The 19,564-nt window shown below is 36.8% G+C and overlaps 1 protein-coding gene across 17 annotated transcripts in view; it reads left to right on the top strand.

Moving 5' to 3' along the window:
- LOC111843067 (receptor-type tyrosine-protein phosphatase C-like) overlaps positions 1-19,199 on the top strand; it is a 43,192-nt gene extending 23,993 nt beyond the window's left edge. For 9 of the 17 annotated variants that reach the window (XM_072699654.1, XM_072699651.1, XM_072699647.1 and 6 more), the window contains 30 exons: positions 871-942; positions 1,787-1,858; positions 3,185-3,250; positions 4,341-4,361; positions 4,665-4,895; positions 5,303-5,530; positions 5,861-5,980; positions 6,205-6,327; positions 6,662-6,787; positions 7,673-7,807; positions 9,063-9,277; positions 11,473-11,533; positions 11,780-11,888; positions 12,383-12,417; positions 12,503-12,612; positions 13,015-13,105; positions 13,229-13,299; positions 13,413-13,449; positions 13,726-13,823; positions 14,555-14,680; positions 14,771-14,928; positions 15,225-15,360; positions 15,454-15,603; positions 15,883-15,973; positions 16,085-16,218; positions 16,334-16,468; positions 16,561-16,683; positions 16,774-16,940; positions 17,186-17,321; positions 18,409-19,199. In XM_072699654.1, coding sequence (XP_072555755.1) covers positions 871-942; positions 1,787-1,858; positions 3,185-3,250; positions 4,341-4,361; positions 4,665-4,895; positions 5,303-5,530; positions 5,861-5,980; positions 6,205-6,327; positions 6,662-6,787; positions 7,673-7,807; positions 9,063-9,277; positions 11,473-11,533; positions 11,780-11,888; positions 12,383-12,417; positions 12,503-12,612; positions 13,015-13,105; positions 13,229-13,299; positions 13,413-13,449; positions 13,726-13,823; positions 14,555-14,680; positions 14,771-14,928; positions 15,225-15,360; positions 15,454-15,603; positions 15,883-15,973; positions 16,085-16,218; positions 16,334-16,468; positions 16,561-16,683; positions 16,774-16,940; positions 17,186-17,321; positions 18,409-18,819 — 3,788 coding nt within the window. In that variant the 3' untranslated portion in view covers positions 18,820-19,199. The remainder of the gene's footprint in view (positions 1-870; positions 943-1,786; positions 1,859-3,184; positions 3,251-4,340; positions 4,362-4,664; positions 4,896-5,302; positions 5,531-5,860; positions 5,981-6,204; positions 6,328-6,661; positions 6,788-7,672; positions 7,808-9,062; positions 9,278-11,472; positions 11,534-11,779; positions 11,889-12,382; positions 12,418-12,502; positions 12,613-13,014; positions 13,106-13,228; positions 13,300-13,412; positions 13,450-13,725; positions 13,824-14,554; positions 14,681-14,770; positions 14,929-15,224; positions 15,361-15,453; positions 15,604-15,882; positions 15,974-16,084; positions 16,219-16,333; positions 16,469-16,560; positions 16,684-16,773; positions 16,941-17,185; positions 17,322-18,408) is intronic. The other 8 variants (XM_072699657.1, XM_072699656.1, XM_072699652.1 and 5 more) reach the window with 3 other exon arrangements.
- Positions 19,200-19,564: the final 365 nt, after the last annotated feature.

Below are 19,564 nucleotides of genomic sequence, written 5' to 3'. Positions count from 1 at the left end.
CACTAATATGGCTTCTAAAGGTAAACTCTCGTTGTTTTATTGAACAACATTTTACTTTAAATGTCCTGATATATTGTTTTTATACTTTGGCATTTAGGGCATTAAGTATGTGTAAATATTATAGTATCCTCAGTCCACAATCTCAGCTACATAACAGCCGTTTCATAGCACTGTCATCCATAACTCTCAGACGAAGCTTAGACAAGGACAACATGCTCTGTCCTCCATATTCTGTTAACAGTCAGTTTGACAAAAGCATTCTTACCTGCAAACACCTCTGCATCCACACTTAAAAAGGTCACTAATGACATTCTGCAAAGGAATATTTCAGGCTTTTGGTGAACTGTATTTATTGCAGGCTATGCTGGGTTTGATTTTGAATATTGAGAATTTTCAGCATGTAGCATTATATTTTACAAAGCCATGCTCACTCTGAAACAATCAGCTTCCTCACACTTGTTTTGTTGTGTAATCAGTGATACAGTCAGACCATTCAAAGGAATCACAATATGCTCTTTCTTGCACGCTCCCCGGCTCTGTCTTACACTGCACGCACTGGATTTGGTTGCTCAGCCATCTCCATTACTCCAAACTCACCTGCATCCACTCCTGCATCCTCTTCTGACAGTGTCAGTAGTGTCCTTTCTCACGGTAAATTTTCACTGTATAATTGAATAAATTTTTTTGTCAGTATTCAGTCCACAGGATCACATTATGATGTGTTATCTCCCGCCCAAAATCTCAGCTCTATAACATTTGTTGTTTTACAATGTCAACCATAACTTTCAGCCTGTAACGAGTGAAAGATGCTCTGTCCTCCATGCTCCACTGCTCTTACTGACACTGCATTTATTGGTTTTGGTTTCTTAGCAGCCAACGCCTCAGCATCAACCTCACCTGCACTCAATGCATCCTCATCTGGCAATGGTACCACTGCTGGAGGTAATATTTCATGGCATTGCAAGTAATTACTTTTTTAGTGAATATTTGCATAACTCCATCCTCACCCGCATGCAGTCTCTCATCCCCACCTGTCACTAATGTGGCTTCACAAGGTAAACTCTCATTGTAGTGTTGAACAACATTTTTATCCAAATGTGAGGTACTGTAGTTTTGGATATATATTTGGAGTTTGCAGTGTGTAGGATCATCGTATCCTCTGCCCCAAGTCTCAGCCCTTCAGCAGATCCATAATTGAAATCTGCTCACCTAAAAAATATCAAATCTTCTATATCATACTAATGTCAACAGTAACACTGAAATTGTGCCATAAGTGATAATAATGTGATCATTCTTCCATGCCCCCGGCTCTGTCTCACACTGCACACATTGGATATGGTTTTTTCGTGAAAACCATCTCCACGACAGAATTCTTTGTGTCATTGAATGGTATTTAATGTTAGATACCTAGTTTTTTTTTTTTTTTTAGGCATTGAAAGAATTCATTATGATGAAACATTCTAGCATCTTCAGTCCAACATCTCAGCTGCGTAACAGCCATTTCATTGCACTGTCAGCCATAACTCTCAGGTTATACTAAGACAATCACAATATCCCCTTTCTTCCACGCTCTCCTGCTCGGTTGATTGAATTATTTTTTTTGTCTCTATTCAGTGCACAGGATCATATTATGGTGTGTTATCTCCTACCCAAAATCTCAGCTCCGTAACACTTGTTTTACACTGTCAACCATAACTTTCAGTCTGTATCAAGTGAAAGATGCTCTGTCCTCCATGCTCCACTGCTCTTACTCACACTGCATTCATTGGTTTTGATTTCTTGACAGCCAGTTCTACAGCATCAGCCTCACCTACATCCACTAACTCATCCTCATCTTACAATGGTACCACTGCTGAAGGTAACATTTCACTGCATTATTGAATGCTACTTCTTACGATATGTTTTGTGTTTCCTTGACTACCACATTCAAAGATGCCTCCAAGTAAAGTTCCATTGTATCATTGTACATTATTTATTACCAGCTGTGATTGTTTGCTTATTTTTATTGAGCCTTTTCAGTATGTTGGATCATAATTTAAACTGGTATTTTTAGGTCCAGGATATCGGCTGCCTCACACACATTTTTGCAACATAACCAATCATACCCATCGGAGTTACTTTTAAAGAATTCACAACAAGCTTTTACTCAAACTGCATTTACTTAAAAATCTTTTTTTCAACTTGTACACAAAATATCAGTGATGCCAGTTATCAAGATTAGGTTTTGAACCAAACATACTGAATTTTTTTAACACTGACAAATATAAACGCTCAAACTGTGGCCAAAGGGAATCTGTCTTTCACGCCCCCTGCTCTGTCTCTCACTGCACACATTGAATTTGGTTTCTTGGTGAAAGCCATCTCCATGACAAAATTCTTACCCGCACACACCTCGGAATTCTTAAATGACAATGTGACTAAGGTCAATTCTCAAGGTGAAGTATCATTGTATTACTGAACATATTTTATGTTTAATGTCCAGATTGTTTTTATTTATGCTTTGAGATCATTCAGTGTGCAGAAGCATTCTATCATCTAGTATTGTAGTATAATCCAAAATCGCAGTCATATAACTGCCAGGTCATTACATAACAGTTTCATAGGATTACTGACATTTTGCACGGGCTTCAAAACTTTCAGTCTGTTACTGAACTGTATTTCTGTGTTTGATTTTGTGTATTATGAATTTTCCGCATGCAGCATCATATTTTATATATGTTCACTAAAAAATATCAGCTTCCTTACCTGTATTTTTTTGTGTAATCAGTAAAACTGAAAAGAACATCAAACATTCATAACATACCAGTGTTAACGGTAACAGATCGTGTCATAAGTGACGATAATGTGATCTTTCTTGCACACTCCCCTTCACTGACTCACACTGCACACATTGCACTTGGTTGCTCAGACATCTCCATAACTCCAACCTCACCTGCATCCACTTCCACACCTTCACGTCACAATGTCAGTAGAGTCCTTTCTCAAGGTAAATTTTCACTTTGTGATTGAATAATTTTTTTTGTCTGTATTCATATATCACCAGCCCAAAATCTCAGCTCTATAACACTTGTTGTTTTACACTGTCAACCATAACTTTCAGTCTGTAACAAGTGAAAGATGCTCTGTCCTCCATGCTCCACTGCTCTTACTCACACTGCATTCATTGGTTTGGGTTTCTTGGCAGCCAACTCCACAGCATCACCTGCACTCACTCTCTCATCCCCACCTGTCACTAATTGGACTTCTCAAGGTAAACTCTCATTGTATTGATGAATGCAACTTCCTTCCATATGTTTTGTGTTTTCTCATATTTACAGATTTGGATTTTTCAATAGGCCAAATTATTTTAGAATTGCACAAAATTACAACATCATAACAGCTCTTTTACAGCACTGTCAGCCAAAATGTTCACACTGCGCTACAAGCAGTAATAACATGATCCTTCTTCAGTGCTCCATTGAATGACTTTTATAGTGAATAACTGCGCAGCAGCATCCTTTCCTGAACAGGTGGGTTCAGGAAAGGATGCTGCTGCGCAGTTATTCACAAAACATCCTTTCCTGAACCCACCTGCACAAGGTTTCCCTAATCGTTGAAATCTTGCTAGACTCTTAGAAGATAATACATGTCCAGTTGAAGTGATTATACAGGCATGTGCAGCTGAAAGTTAGTCTTTACTGGAGTATGCAGGGAATGAGTCCATTAATATTACTGTCACTGTTAGACAAAGGTCAGACATCCACACTTCCACACACCTCTCCCTCTCCAGCCTCCAGTACCTTTCTCACTGCTGGACAGAGACAACTTTTATAACAATTTGTTTTGCATATATTATTTATTTATTGTAAAAACCTTGCATCAGACTTGATATATCTCCTTAATTTCCATGAGGGGAAACCTCTGTTAGACCTTCAAGTCCCTCAAGCACTGGCACCTCTGACTTTGCACGCAGCACCTCCACACCTGCATTCACTACAGAAAGCAGCACCCTTGTGGTCACTTCTCAGATTATAGGTTGGGGTTCTCTCTGCAGAGGATGTCTCTCTCTCTAAGGGGGTCCTATAGGGTGGGGTTCTCTCTGCAGAGGATGCCTCTCTCTCTAAGGGGGTCCTATAGGGTGGGGTTCTCTCTGCAGAGGATGTCTCTCTCTCTAAGGGGGTCCTATAGGGTGGGGTTCTCTCTGCAGAGGATGCCTCTCTCTCTAAGGGGGTCCTATAGGGTGGGGTTCTCTCTGCAGAGGATGTCTCTCTCTCTAAGGGGGTCCTTCTACATTTCTGTGTAAATTATTCTTCATTCTTTTGTTCCCAAATGGCTTCTGATTGTGCTCTTTTCTCTAACAGGCTCTCCACACCATCCCTGTGGTGAGTTTCAGATGATATGTAACCAATTCAACGTGGTCTCTGAATGATAAATATGTTACTCTTATTAAATTTCAAAAGATCTTTTAAAATAAAAGGAGGAAAAATTCTTTCCAAAAAGTTTGGCATTTACTCCACCGACATAATTATTTTATCCCTTTTCTACATGCTTACAGTATTTCTTCATGTTTTAGACTTTAGATTGTTATACATCATTATTGCTTGCTTGATTTCTTTTATGACCAGGTATGTATGTCCACTTCATATGCGTCTCTCAAACTTTTGAATTTTATTTCTGTAACACAGGAAACTTCTCACTTAGTAAGACCCAATATGGCATCACAGTTACAGTAGACAATGGTCTGTCAAGTACTGTAACATTTGAAGATGAGGATCGTGAAAAGTACAGACTAAAATTCCAAAACATAGTGGAGATTTCACTGAAACCCTGTACAACCTACAGTAACATAAGCGTAACTCAAGGACCCTGCACCTTAAAATCAAATTCATCATTATCCATCAAAACCAATGATATTGGTAAGCCCAAGATTCAGTTCTGTATGCTATAAACATGTTCAAAGTTATGACATTAATGCCAGTTGATGTAATTTAGGCTATTTGTCCTGCTAAAGATGGCAAGCTAGCATAGTAATTTGCACTATAGCCTCAGACCTCTAGTGCTGTGCATGAAGTTTGCATGCTCTCCTGGGTTTGCCTGGGTATCCCTGTTTCCTCCTCCTGGTGAACTGATATCTCTAAACTGCTGACAGTGTGCAAATGTTAGACTGTGTGGCCTGTGGTAGATCGGCATCCCAACCAGTGTGTTTCCTGACCTTACGCCTGGTGCTGCTCAGAATGGTTTCCAGGCTCACTGTGACCTTGTAATGGGTGATATGTACAGTAAGATGATTGTATGACATTATTTTGTGTTTTAATTGTTTCAGCTGCCGATGACATCAACTTAAGTTTGACAAATGATAAGTTATGTTACTCAATAAAATGGAATGTGAGTCCTGGTGCTGAACTAAGAATTAATGGAATTCCTGGTGCTGAACACAAAACCCAAAATAATAGTTGTTTCAAAATGGAGGAGAAAGATTCTTGCCAAAATCTTAGAGTCAATGTCGCAACAAACCGGTGTAACGTCACCAAAGAACATCATTTAGGACCAGGTACGTTTATTTTAATTCTGTTGGTTTGTTATTTGAAATTATTCTTTGCAAAGCATACAGATCTGTGAGGGCTACATCATTGCAATGATAAATAATCATAATTGTAATGTAAGACATTTCTTTTAACTTATAACATAACAATATTTCATCATAAACTGACTGATGATTAGAATTTCTTTCAGTATTAGTCAGATTCCCACTGAAAATGGCATAATTCTCAGAAAGTGCAAACTGCTTTCCCATGACAGACTAATGGTATGAATGAAATCTAAAGTAATCCATCTAGTTCCTAACATATTTAACTTTTTTCATCTTTGTTCCTGCTCCTAGTTATAGAAACCAACTCGCTAAAATATAATAATACCTGGCCACCAAAAGTAGAATGGGCAAATCGACCGAAGACATGCAGCGACATCAAGTTTCATTACAGCTGCAAAAATGAAAGCAAAGGTAACTAAATGCTGTATTTTGTATCAAAATGGAATAAAAAAATTAAGATCAACCATAAACATACACAAACTCTGATTATCAGACATTTATATTTTAAGTGATTATAAATATAAATTAAGATTTTAATTATCTGCATTCCAGCCTATTTTGTGAAGTAAATGTCATTAATGTTGTTTGATAAGACATTGTAGTTTACAGCAAAATTGAAATTTGTTTTTGTTAAGTATTCGAAAATGGAAATAATGTGGCCTTGGAGCATCACAATGTGACTTGGACCTGCTCCGTGGACGTTACTTACAGAAATGACACCTTCATTGTTAACGGTACAATACTTAACATAAACTGTGGTAAGTACAAGCAGCATACGTTAACTACTGTTTTTTTAAATATAGGTTGTATTGCTTTTAGATCGTTCCTAAGGTAAGTTAGTAAACAATATTGTTTGCTTTTCTTCCAGAGAGGACATTTCTTTTACTAATGTGTTTCGAATTCCTTGAATCAAATTTTCCTAGCACATGGAATTCTTATAAAGAGCTTTCAATATACAATGCCTTTTATTGTCATTGCATGAAAGTACAACGAAATTAGGTATTTAAAGTTTAAAAATTAAGTTGCATATATGCTGAACTGCAAAAAATATAATAAAATATCAGTAATGAATGTCTCATTATTTCTTCCAAGATATTAACATACACCTGGAAAATAAGAAAGGAGATACTTCTATTCAGCTCATGTGGAGCAGTACAAGCGAAAAGTGCCCTGAACTCCAGAAAAATCTTACTTTTGAAAGTTGCATAGACAGACAAGGTAGGTTTTCATTGGACCTGTGATAACAAACTCTGTCAATAATGCAACACAGTTAGTTACAGATAGAGTACTTCTTCATAATCACAATTGAATGAGGTTAAGAGTAATTAATTTCATGAGTTAAATTAGTTCCTATCCAAATAATTCTGTATGAGCTGAGGTTGAGTGATGAGCAGCGTTCCCTTAATGGCCATTTATTCAGCCTCTGATTTAGACAATATAACATTAGGAGGAATAATGAAATAATACATGAGCTGCTTTACTGGGCTGCCCAGTGGGAACCACGGTGGTGTCATACCTCCAGGGTCGTGGGCTCTATTCCTCCCCTGCTCTCTGTGTGCAGTTAGTATGTTCTCCCTGAATTTTTCTGGTTTCCTTTTTAAAATGATTTTTTTTCACATTGTTAGGTAAATAGGTGTCTCTAAATTGCCCATAGATAGTGTGTGTGCCCTGCAATGGACTTGCATCCCATCCAGGGTGACCTCTGCCTCGTACCCTGGGCATCCTGGGATATGTTCAGGCTTACTGTGAGCCTGTAATAGATACTGTATAGAGAATAGATACTAAATAGAGAATAGATACTGAATAACTCTTCTTCAGTTACTTACCATGTTCTTTATTATGTTATTTTACTGTTCACATTGACATTATAAACATCTTTTTCTCCAGACATCCATTGAATACTTCTCATATCCCTTAGAAATTTACATTAGAAGGCTTTTAAAATCATGTACCTTTTTGTGTTGAACTAAAACAAATTAGTTAAACCTCGAAATGCAAAAAAAATCTGTTGTGTGTTACTGTTAAGATAGAGTTATTGTTACAATAATATCAGTAAGGTAATAAATTAAATGTACTCTTTTTACTTGCTTTTTCTTTATACAGGCCAGTGCCAGGAAAACCAACATAATTTCACAGGATTAACTCCATACACATATTATACATTCTTTGCAAAGGCCTTGTACAATGGAACACCTGTATCAACAATAAAGGACAAAACTATCCAGACCCTTCCTGGCAGTGAGTTTTCTGCTTTCTGTGTTTTATTCTCTCTTTTATTTTTATTACAGATTACTTAGCTTAAGGGTTTGGTACAGTGACATCCCACTTCCAGGACTGGGAATGTGATTCTCATCCCAGCTCCTTTAAGTGGAGTTTGCATGCTCTCCTTGTGTTCCCTGGATTACCTCTGGCTAATCTGGTTTCCTACAACAGTCTAATAATATGCAGTTAGGAAACTGGTGCCTGTACATTTCCCATAGTGTGTGAGTGTGTGTGCAGTCTGATAGGCTGGTATCCTGTCCAGTCTGTATCTCTGCCTTGTGCTGCTTGGAATAGACTCAGGGCTCCTCAGCAACCCTGACATGGATGGATGGATGAATCTGAATCCATCTTTCAACCGCGTATCCTAGTCAGGGTTGCCGAGGGACCTGGAGCTTATTCTAGGCAGCATAGGTCACAAGACAGGGGTACATCCACCAGGGATGGGGCCATTCCCGAATGCATTCATCAATTCCAATGCAAATCAGGAAATGGAACTGGAGTTGGGACTGGAGAAAAACTATGGGGAGAATTGGAATTGAAGTCGAATTTCAGGGAGATTTAAATTCTAACTTCAGTTCCAATTCCTGACTTGGATTGGAATTGACGAATGACCCCAACCCTGACATCCACTCCATTGCAGGGTACATACAGTACCAGTCAAAATTTTTGACACACCCACACATAGAAAGGTTTCTTTATATTATTCTCTATATTTTAGAATAATTATAAAGACATAAGATAAATTATAAGATTTAATACACTGTCCAAATCGTTTGCACACACTTCAGGTCTCTTGCATATTCCACTTAAATTGTACAGCAAAATACCTCTTACTTATCACTTATGTATAGATTATGTACAGCTGAACATTTCATATATTTTTTTGTTACCATGCACAGCTGCTCGGAGTGACCAGGGTTACATTCCACTACATGTTGTATGTGTACAACTGTGTTCTTGACGAATAAACCTCTTGAATCTTGAATCTCATACATCATAGGCAGCTTAGCATTTAGCTGAACTGCGTGTCTTTGGACTGCAGGAGGAAACCTGCACAGCACAGGAAAAGCATGTAAACTCCACACACACACAGAATCATTCAAAGGCTCAGAATAATGGTGTGAGGCAACAGTGTGTCAATGTATAATTAAAAATAACTTATTATGTCATATAATTTAAGTGGCTTTTAAATTAAATTTTTACATTAAATGTGCTTTTCCCTTTTTTACAGAACCAAAGGGGAAAGTGGATATTACCATCATAGAGACAAGTCACAATTCCTATAATGTTTCTTGCACATTTGATGAAAAAGATGTATATGGTCCTCAAAAGAAGTACAATGCAACAATACAAAGGATTGGTTATGATACAGAATATTCCCAAGAATTTAAAACATGCTACTTTTCCTTTACAAATCTTTATTATTTATCATCATACAAAGTGAAGGTATAGTTTTCTATCATATTTTTATCAATTGTATCATATTTCACAAAGTGTAACTTTATGTTTAAATACTGACTTGCAAATCTTATATGGGTAATTATACAAAAACATGCCATTTCCCACTCTTAATATTTGATTTTCAGATTTTTGTTTTAAAATACTTTAAACACCGCTTTGGATTCAGATATTTACCTTAAAGTGCCAAACCATCTCAGGCCATCTTATTTTTAAATGTACTTTTACAAATAATCAACATCCATGTCTCTTTCATCAACCCTGTTACTCACATATCAATAACTGTTTAAAAAGGTTTTAAATACATGTTTAGAACAAACTTGTTGTACCATGAATTCTCTTTGATGCTCTCATCTATAATGCAGTATAGATACCTTCATAATGCAGTACCAAGCATCCTTAATTCTTATACTGACAATTATAATGCATTATGAAGGCATTTATAGTTAATAACACTAACCTAAATATTGTAATAACGTATAATAAAAAATAATCAATAGATTGTAGCATCCTATTAGTTAGGGAGGTAAATATCCTGTAAATATTAATAGGAATATAGCTTTATGTAAAAGCATATATTTTCTGTCAACCCTATTGCCACTCTAGGGTAACAGGGTTGACGATAAGAGGCTTGATGAATAATGTTACTGGCGGCCATGTAGTAAAGGACATGACACCGCATGGTGCGCATTCAAGGGAGGCTTATATGTTGTTGTACAGGTACACTTGAAATTTGAAATAACTTTATTACACATCCTTTTGTGGTAACAGGGTTGACACAATGACCATGTCCTCCTCTGTCTGATTTTACATGACTCAAAGAAAATTAGTTAAAAGAAGAGAGCATTCACTTGTCTTTTCACACCTTCAGCAATATAGATGCAACTTCCTGGAAGTTATGCAACTTTTGAAACTGTCCTTTATCTCTTAAGAGGTGTTTTCATGAAAAGTAACAAGGTTGATGACAACCTGGGGATCCAACTAAATTGTTTTTAACAACATGTTACACATATTACAAATAAAGCTCATTTATGAGTAAAGAAAGTACACTTGAGGCTTCATGCAAGTTTAAGTTTGTATATGATAATTTGCCTTTTTTGGCCTAGTAAAAATAGTAAAAATCATACTGACGGATGGGTTGGTTTTACATTTTTTGGAAGTTGCTTCTCATAAAAAGTGTTTAATAATGCTATAATAACAAACAAAAATATATGTTTTTTATGCTAAAATACATATCAGGAAAATGAAATTAGAAAATACTTGATTGTTTATTGAAATTTACAGAGCATTTTTTTTTTCCTGAGGGACACAAAATGGCAAGTTTTTGTATTGCCACCCATATCTTTCAGGGTACAGCAAATTATCTTAACAAAGACAAAGTAATAATTGATTGTTCTCACTATATGGTTTACATATAATCATTTTAATAGATATATTATATGTATTTCATTGACAATGGTGGGAACATTTCAGTGGCCCTGGTCTTATAGAATAGTGTGAATTACTTTCAGATACTAACCCACGTGTAGTACTTGTCAGTGCTGAGATCACTTTTCACATCCACATACCTGATCACTGAAAATACTAGCATTGGTCGGTCCTACACATAAAACATGATCGCACTGGGTACACTAATTTCTCATATGACTGTAATGGAATGTTTTTGGTAGATTTTATTGGACAAAACAATATAGCTCAAGCTGCAATCATGTAGTGCGTCATGTACAGTAAATCGACACTGGTTAAATGTAACATTTGAAGCTATCATTGTAACTAAACTAAAATTCTCACTGGTAGCCTTAGATGAAATTTTGCACAAATGGTACCATGTTATTAAAATAAACATTTATTTAATTAAGAATACAAAAAGATGTTTTAATTTTTAATATAGACCAGAAATGATCATCCCTTAGACATTTCAGATACTAAAGACAACTGTAGAAGAAATTTAAAAAAGGATAATCTCTCGAAAGGAAGCTGTCATTCTACTTAAATGATCCACTTCTTTTTTGTGTAACATTTAAGGTTCTGTAGGATGCTAAGTATATTTTAAGATCAGTTTAAAAAACCTCTCTGTTGTTAGAAAGAAATGTTTTTTTATTTGAACATATTACTACTCTGTTTCACGTCTGTATATTAAAATGCATTGCTTTATTGAAAAATAATCATGTTTCATTTTTTAGGTTAAAGTGGGGAATGGCCATTTTTACAGTGATGATGCATCCAAGCAATTTGATACAAAGTGTAAGTTTTTATGTATTATATGTGTATTCAATACTTTACATAATAAATACATAAAAACATGTGTGTTTACAGACTGCTATGCTGGCCATGCTGAACTGGTATAATGGTTAGATTGTTGTCACAGATTTCTCATTTAATTCAAAGTTAAGTGTATGTTTACTGATCAATGCTACAAATACTGCTGTCTGATTAATCTGCATGTGGAATGGAATAATGTCATCATGTTGATTTTGTTTTGTTTTCCAGATAATGATAAAGCTGTAATTGGATTCCTGGCATTCTTTATTGTTCTTGTGTCTCTGGCCCTCCTGTTTGTTTTGTATAAGATTTATGCTCTTCAGAAGAGGAACTCATAGTAAGTTCAGACATACATTTTGTATTATATTAACATGTAAAATAATGTACATTGTACTCCAGTATGTAATTATACAGACATGATTATTGCCTTCTTCTGATTCTTAGTTTTCCAAAACCTTATAGCCAGAATTTATTTTTTGAGTGGATACACTAATTTGATTATACACAATTTGCTCATATATACTTTCACTAAGATGTAAGGTAATAGTACGCTTGATCTGGACTGGAACTGCTACCCAGGAGAAGGGATTATTAAAAGTGACAAAACTGTGTACTATTTGCATTCATATTTACAGTGTGTTTGTTTGTTTATTTATTATTACTGGTTTATTTTTCCGTGAAGGGGTTTGATGTTGGTTAGGCAACTATTCTGCAGAGGCAAGAATAATTTATGAGATATATATATATATATATATATATATATATATATAATGTCTAAATTGTACATTGAATGCAAAGTTCTTTTAAAGTTGTTTTCTTGATTTCTTTCAGCAATAACGATGAGCGGCTGGAACTCATTGGCAAGGGTAAGACATTTTTGGGAGTAAGATATCAGGGTATGTTTTGTGGAAGCTGCAGAACCTATAAATGATTTCCTTCTAAATCCCACAGATGAAGATCAGAGCCTGCTGAATGTGGAGCCCATCACAGCAGAACTCCTCTTAGATACCTACAAGAGGAAGATAGCTGATGAGGGACGACTTTTCCTGGCTGAATTTCAGGTGAATTATCCTGCTTAACTATGTTATTCACCCTGAGATCTTGGACTTGCGGTTAAAAGGAGAAAAAAATGCTGTAAGTTGTTCTTTATCAGTAAAACAGATTTGTGATAATTTGAACTTTTACGGGGTGAGGGGGGGTGGTTAATGTGTTTACAGAATTTAGCATTCTGCCAGTGAGGTCTAACGTTCTTCAGTACATGTCACATTAAACAAATTGTTTTACATAATCAACAAAATGATTTGTCTGATGCATTTGAAATGTGGTAACATTTGTAATATGCTTTGAAACAATTTGTAATCTGCCTTGTTTCTTACAAATGTAACCCAGAAAGATCAGTTTATCACAGATGCACACACAGTGTCCCACCACTAAGCCAGACTGTGGTTTTCCCATTTTCTCAGAGCATTCCGAGGGTTTTCAGCAAATTTCCCATCAAAGAAGCCAGGAAGCCCTGCAATCAGATCAAAAACCGCTATGTCGATATCCTACCATGTGAGTACATCAGCATTTATGTATTTAAATTTTGACAGCCATAAAGCTACCAAAAGCATACTTCTGTGTCCGAACAAAGTAGAAATTCTACATAGATTAAATATGTACTTTGTATCTTGCCAGATGATCACAATCGTGTCCAGATGTCTTCAAGTGCTGATGGGTCAGATTACATCAATGCCAGCTTCATAGACGTGAGACAAGTGATATTTATTGATTTAGTTGCTTGCTTGTTTATAAAAAAACACATTAGCTGCATTTAACGCTGAACATAGTTGCAATTTCTCAACTACATGCATGTTTGTAGGGCTACAAGGAAGCAAAGAAGTACATTGCTGCTCAAGGTAAAGATTTTTACAGGATTGTATATCATTATATTGAGATTAAGACCTGTATGCATTCTAACTGTAAAAGACAAATGCCATCCATCCATCCATCCTTCCATCCGTCCAGGATAACCCTCAACTAGACTGTCAGTCTGTCTGTTTGTCTATCTATGGAATTTTCATAAAGTAAAACACTTTGTAACAGACAACAACACTGTAATTTAACTCCAGAGCTAAAGTCAAGGGAAAAAAGGTGTCATTTACCCATAATACACATGCATTGTGATTTTCAAGGGCCTAAGAATGAGACTGTGACTGATTTCTGGAGAATGGTGTGGGAGCAGCAGTCATCTATAATCGTCATGGTGACTCGCTGTGAAGAAGGAAACAGGGTAAGCAGAGTAGATACATAATGATCTAGTGTTCTAATGTGCTGGTAATTACACACATATATATGCTGCTGATGAGTGAGTGTACTGCATACTGTATGTCATTTCCTTTGTATTAAACTTGATTTCAAGTGTAAAGACTGCAGAGTGGTTATGGAAATTTTAGCTTTTCCCTATGAAAAGACAGAAGAACACTTTCCCAAATAGAATTTTGACAATAATTTAAACAATTTGAAACTAGGATTCTGAAACCTTTGTTACATTTAGCTTAAGCTTTTACCCTCATACTACTAACATATTTACCATACAGTATATGGACTATCGACCGGGGTTCCTGGGAATAATTTACTGTAAGAAGCAATCATAATAGCAAGATAATGATAACAGCAATACGTATTTCTTCTCAAAGAATTATTATTTATGTAATTAATGTCAACTAAAGAAAAAATTTTATTATTTCTGCAGTTACAATTAATTTGCATATTTTATAAAACAAAAATCTATACTTTTCGTTAATACAACTTGCAGTTTTTATCCCAAGTACAATTCATATTATTACTTAAAAGCTTATTTACCATCATTTTATGGTATCACTTACTTAATTTCAAGTTAATTGAAAAAAGACAATACCCTGTCAGCCCCGTGTCAGTAGGATGAAGGAAATGTTACAAGTTGACACATTAAATTAAATTTGAAAAAAGTTACTAAAATAATTGTAATCCTTTTTTTTTTAGAACAAATGTGCTCAGTACTGGCCATCCCAGGAGAGAGACACCGAGATTTTTGAAGAGTTCATTGTGAAAATCAACGGAGAAGACCACTTTCCAGATTACATCATTCGACGCCTTTGTGTCACAAATGTAATGATTTGTTATTTTTAATTATAACAGTATCCTTACAGGTGGTGTAGAGGTCAAAAGTGAAAATTATGATGTTTGACATATTTACAGAAGAGGGAAAAATCCACAGAGAGGGACGTGACCCACATCCAGTTCACCAGCTGGCCAGATCATGGGGTTCCTGGGGAACCTCACCTTCTCCTCAAGCTGCGTCGACGTGTCAATTCCTTCAAAAACCTCTTCAGTGGACCCATCATTGTCCATTGCAGGTAAGAGGTCATAATGGAGCAGTAACACCAATGAAACAGCAATCACAACGACATCGTGGGCCAGGTTTTTAATCAATCATAGCAATGCCCTTAACCCTTAATGACAATGACAGCATGGCTTGGACGCTTGAGGGAGACCTTGTGAGGGACTTATAAGTTACACAATGTTCTTTGCAGAACTTCAAAGATATTTTATTATGCTGAAAATAAATTAATAAAACCCAATGTAACTGTTCCCCCCAATATTTCAAAATGTTTTTAAAAGATATTTTATCTTCTGCTTGACTTCCGTTTAGTGCTGGAGTGGGACGCACAGGGACCTATATTGGCATAGATGCCATGATGGAGGGACTGGAAGCAGAAGGAAGAATGGATATTTATGGATATGTGGCCCAGCTTCGACGTCAGAGGTGCCTCATGGTGCAAGTGGAGGTAACAGAAGTATGGAATATCAAGCCAAAGTAAATAAAAACATAGAGAATGATATAGAATTCTGACACTGTTGGTGGATGTTTCTTCTGGCAGGCCCAGTATATCTTGATCCACCAGGCTCTCATTGAACATACTCAGTTTGGTGACACTGAGATCCCTCTCTCTGAAATGCACTGTACACTGACGACATTGAGGCAGAGGGATTCGGATTCTGAACCCACTCTTTTGGAAACCGAATTCCAGGTCAGTCAGCAACACAGCAGAGGGTCAGCATTAGTGACTACAGCTTCATTCTGAAGCTTTTGTGTGTATTGCTGAAAGAAGCGATTGGCAAGACGGAGATATACTGGCAACAATTTTTATCCAACAATGATGTGTAGTTTTACAAGGAATTATGTTTTCCATAAATAAGTTTTCATTTTTTTTTAATCAATGGGGATATCTAATAATGTCTTTGAGAGTATCATTTTATTGATTATCGTTTGTTTATACTCTGTTCTTAATTTTGTCCCCTGATTTTAGAGGCTGCCAAAGTACAAAAATTGGCGGACACAAAACACAGGAATAAGCGAGGAGAACAAGAAGAGAAATCGTTATTCTGCTATTGTTCCATGTGAGCCTGATTACTGATTTATTGAAATTAAAGCACACAGATGTTTTAACACTTTGCTAGTGTTGGTCTGCTGGTACTAAAACACATACTCTGCATAAAAATGTTTTGCAGATGATTTCAATCGAGTCACTATAAAATGCGAGGAAGAGAACAGCCATGAAAGTGAACAAGATGAGGATGAGGATTATTCAACTGACGAAGATGATGATGAATCTACCAGATATATAAATGCCTCATACATAGATGTATGTTCATACCATTAAGTGGACATCATAATTTTAAAGTAAAATAAATTGCATTCATTTGTTCTATATAGAATTGTGCATGTATTAATAAAATGCCTTTTGTCATTTTATTTAGGGATATTGGGGCCCAAGGTGTATTATTGCTACTCAGGGTCCTCTTCCAGACACCAGGGCAGACTTCTGGCTCATGATATTCCAGAAGAAAATCAAGACAATTTTCATGCTTACAGAGTGCATGGAGGAGGGCAAGGTATGTAAAAATGGTGAATTACCCAGCTGTGTCATTATTCATTTTAGGCACTGGAACAATTGAAAATTTTTACTTCTCTCATGATATTTTAGGAGTTCTGTTCACCATACTGGAGTGATGAAAAGAAGGTCTTTGGAGATCTTGAGGTAGAAGTGAAGGACTGCAATACCTGTCCAGCATACCAAATTCGCTGTGTTGAATTACGTCACTTAAAGGTAGCTGTCATTTTTGTCCCATCTCTCTGACATTGAACTTGGAGCCTCCTTATAAATTGAGGACACATTTAACCTAATGTACCTTTGCAGAAGAAGGAGAATCGCAAGGTGTACCAGTACCAGTTCCAGCAGTGGACGGAAAAGAATCTTCCGCAAAATCCAAAGGACCTGATAGACATGATGAGGACGGTTAAGAAAAAGACCGAGTACGACACAATCAGACCTGAGAGGAACGTGCCTATTGTGGTCCACTGCAAGTGAGTAACTTTATCTACCTTCTTAAAATGCTCTGCAGCTCGAACTGGGTCAAAGTCATGCATTGCTACTAATAACATTTGACTTGAATAATATTATAGAACCTTATTTTGAGATTGCTTGTCTGTAGTAGTTTTTCCTGTCATAATTATTGTGCTGTCAGTTACCATCCCTTTGATGTAACAACAACAATAGTATAATTACATAATATAATACTAAATGCTACAATTTCTTTCTGCCATGTTAGTGATGGATCAACTCGGACGGGGCTTTTCTGCGCACTCTGGAACATCCTAGACAGCGCTGAAACAGAGAAGGTGGTTGACATGTTCCAGGTGGTGAAAACGCTGCGGAAGGAGAGGCAGGGAGTGATACTGAGCTTGGTGAGTCAGTGATTTCAAAAGAAAGACTATCGTCTGGTGTTACATTACGGGAAGCCAAATGATTTTATTTCTGCTGGGAAGTTTGTTTATTATAGCATTATATAGAATCATAGCATATATTGTATATCATGTTAGATTAGCATTATAGATTTTATTCCAAAGTGGATGTATACCGAAGTACCACTGTATATGAAAAATACTTAAATCAACCTGAAAATGATTTTGTTCTTTATTTATATTGATTTCAGTTTTAAATTAATTTTTTTTTCAGTGCACACAACAAATTACCATGGTCTCATGTACCACTGAGGCACTTGGGTGGTAAACGTACAAAAGTTTGAGAACCAATCATCTTGATAAATATTGTATGATTGCTGGTGCTAGATGTGGCTGCATGTCAACCACCATCATCAGCAACCAGCCTTCATGTTTTTTGCAGTGTCTAGAATTTACAGACAATGTTGCAATAAAAAACAAACATTCATTACCCCTTATTGCTTTGTTAAAGAAAGGGATCAGAGGAGAATGGCCAGATTTGTTAAACATGAAGGCCAGAAGTGTAAAATACCAGCTCAGTACAACAGTGGTGTTCAGAAAGGCTTCCATGAACACGCAACTTGTCAACCATTCAAGTGATTGTAGACAGGGACGGATTATGGGTTGTGTGGGCCCCTGGGAAAAACGTTTGCGAGGGCCCCCCTCCCCTCCCCCCAGAAGCCAGGGGCCCCATGGTAGGGGCCCTTGTAATCAGATGGCCCTCTAAAGGTACACTACACCCTCCTCCCTAGGGCCTCCTAGTAGGGCCCTCTAAAAGCCCCCAAAGCCCCCATCCTCCCTAGGACCCCCTGGTAGCCAGGACCATAATAGGAGGGCCTAAGAGGGCCTTCTAAAAGTAGGCTCCCATGCACCCATTTCCCTTTAAAGTTCCTATAGCAGGGCCGGGGGCCCCCTGAAAGCACCGACCCCCCCCCCCCCTGGGCAGCGGCCCCGCTGGCCCGGTCCGTAATCCGTCCCTGATTCTAGAGACAAAAATGGGTTTTAACAAGGTCATTTTTTTAATACTCTCCCAAATCTTCCCTCCTGCCAGGACCATTATCAGTTCCTCTATGACATGGCAGAGAGCGCCTTCCCTGCCCAGAACGGTGAAGTCAAGCAAAACTCAGCCAAAGGAGCGGACTTTGTGGACATAGTGGATGAGACGAAAGAGGTTATAGAGCCGAAGAGCAGTGCTACCAAAGCTGGCCAGCAGGGGGACACTGAAGAAGAGGCCCTGGTGCAGAATGAATCAGACAGCAAGGCGGAGTCTGAGAAACCTACAGAGGATGGTACCAAAGATCCCAGTGCTATCAAGAAGGAAGCCATGGAGAATGATATCAAAGATCCCAGTGCTGTCAAGGAGGAAGCCATGGAGAATGATATCAAAGATCCCAGTGCTGTCAAGGGGGAAGGAATGGAGGAAGGCGTCGCTAATGGTCCCAGCGTAAGTGTGGAGAATTAGGAGAAACATATTTCCTGTACAATTAATTTTTTTCAGTGTGTGATATATTCTGTCATGAAAAATATGTATGGAGGTTTTGCTAAGTAGTAATTTTCCTCTTTTATTGTGCAACTTTTTTTCTGTGAATATTTGTTCCTGCATTTAAAAATATGAATGTAATGTAAATTTAACGTGAATTTTGGTACTTCAGTAATCATGTGTATATTATAATATAATATACAATACAAAGTCAAACATAAATGCCAAACTTTGCACCACTATGTTATAATCAAACTATATTTTAAATGTTTTTAAGTACCTTTTGAAATGATCAGCTTTGTTTTACTGCAAATGGGATGCTGAATATTTGAAAATAAATAAATAAACTTAATTCCAAATAATTTTTTCCATTGGTATTTTTGGAACATGTGTTTTTGTTTAGTTTGTACTTGATGTATAGAACATGCTGACTCATATAATTAGGACTGATTAGGAGTTGCATGACTTTCACTTGCTTCCACAGGCAATCACTAATTTTCCTATTTTTCACATGTCAAAAGTCCATAAATTAGTCCCACATCTAGACAATTAGATAAGAAAATGATTCAAAATTATATGTAAAATATCAGAAACCTGAAATAATAAGAACCAGAAGATTGCATAAATAGGTAAGAAATGAATGCACAAAATGTGATCCAGATTATGGGATTTGTTAATTTATTAATCTGATCTGGTCCAAAGTAGATTTCAGACTCCATCAAATGCA

This window comes from Paramormyrops kingsleyae, chromosome 15, assembly GCF_048594095.1.
Source record: "Paramormyrops kingsleyae isolate MSU_618 chromosome 15, PKINGS_0.4, whole genome shotgun sequence".
NCBI classification, from domain to species: Eukaryota; Metazoa; Chordata; class Actinopteri; order Osteoglossiformes; family Mormyridae; genus Paramormyrops; species Paramormyrops kingsleyae.
This window is presented reverse-complemented; position numbering and strand designations above follow the sequence as displayed.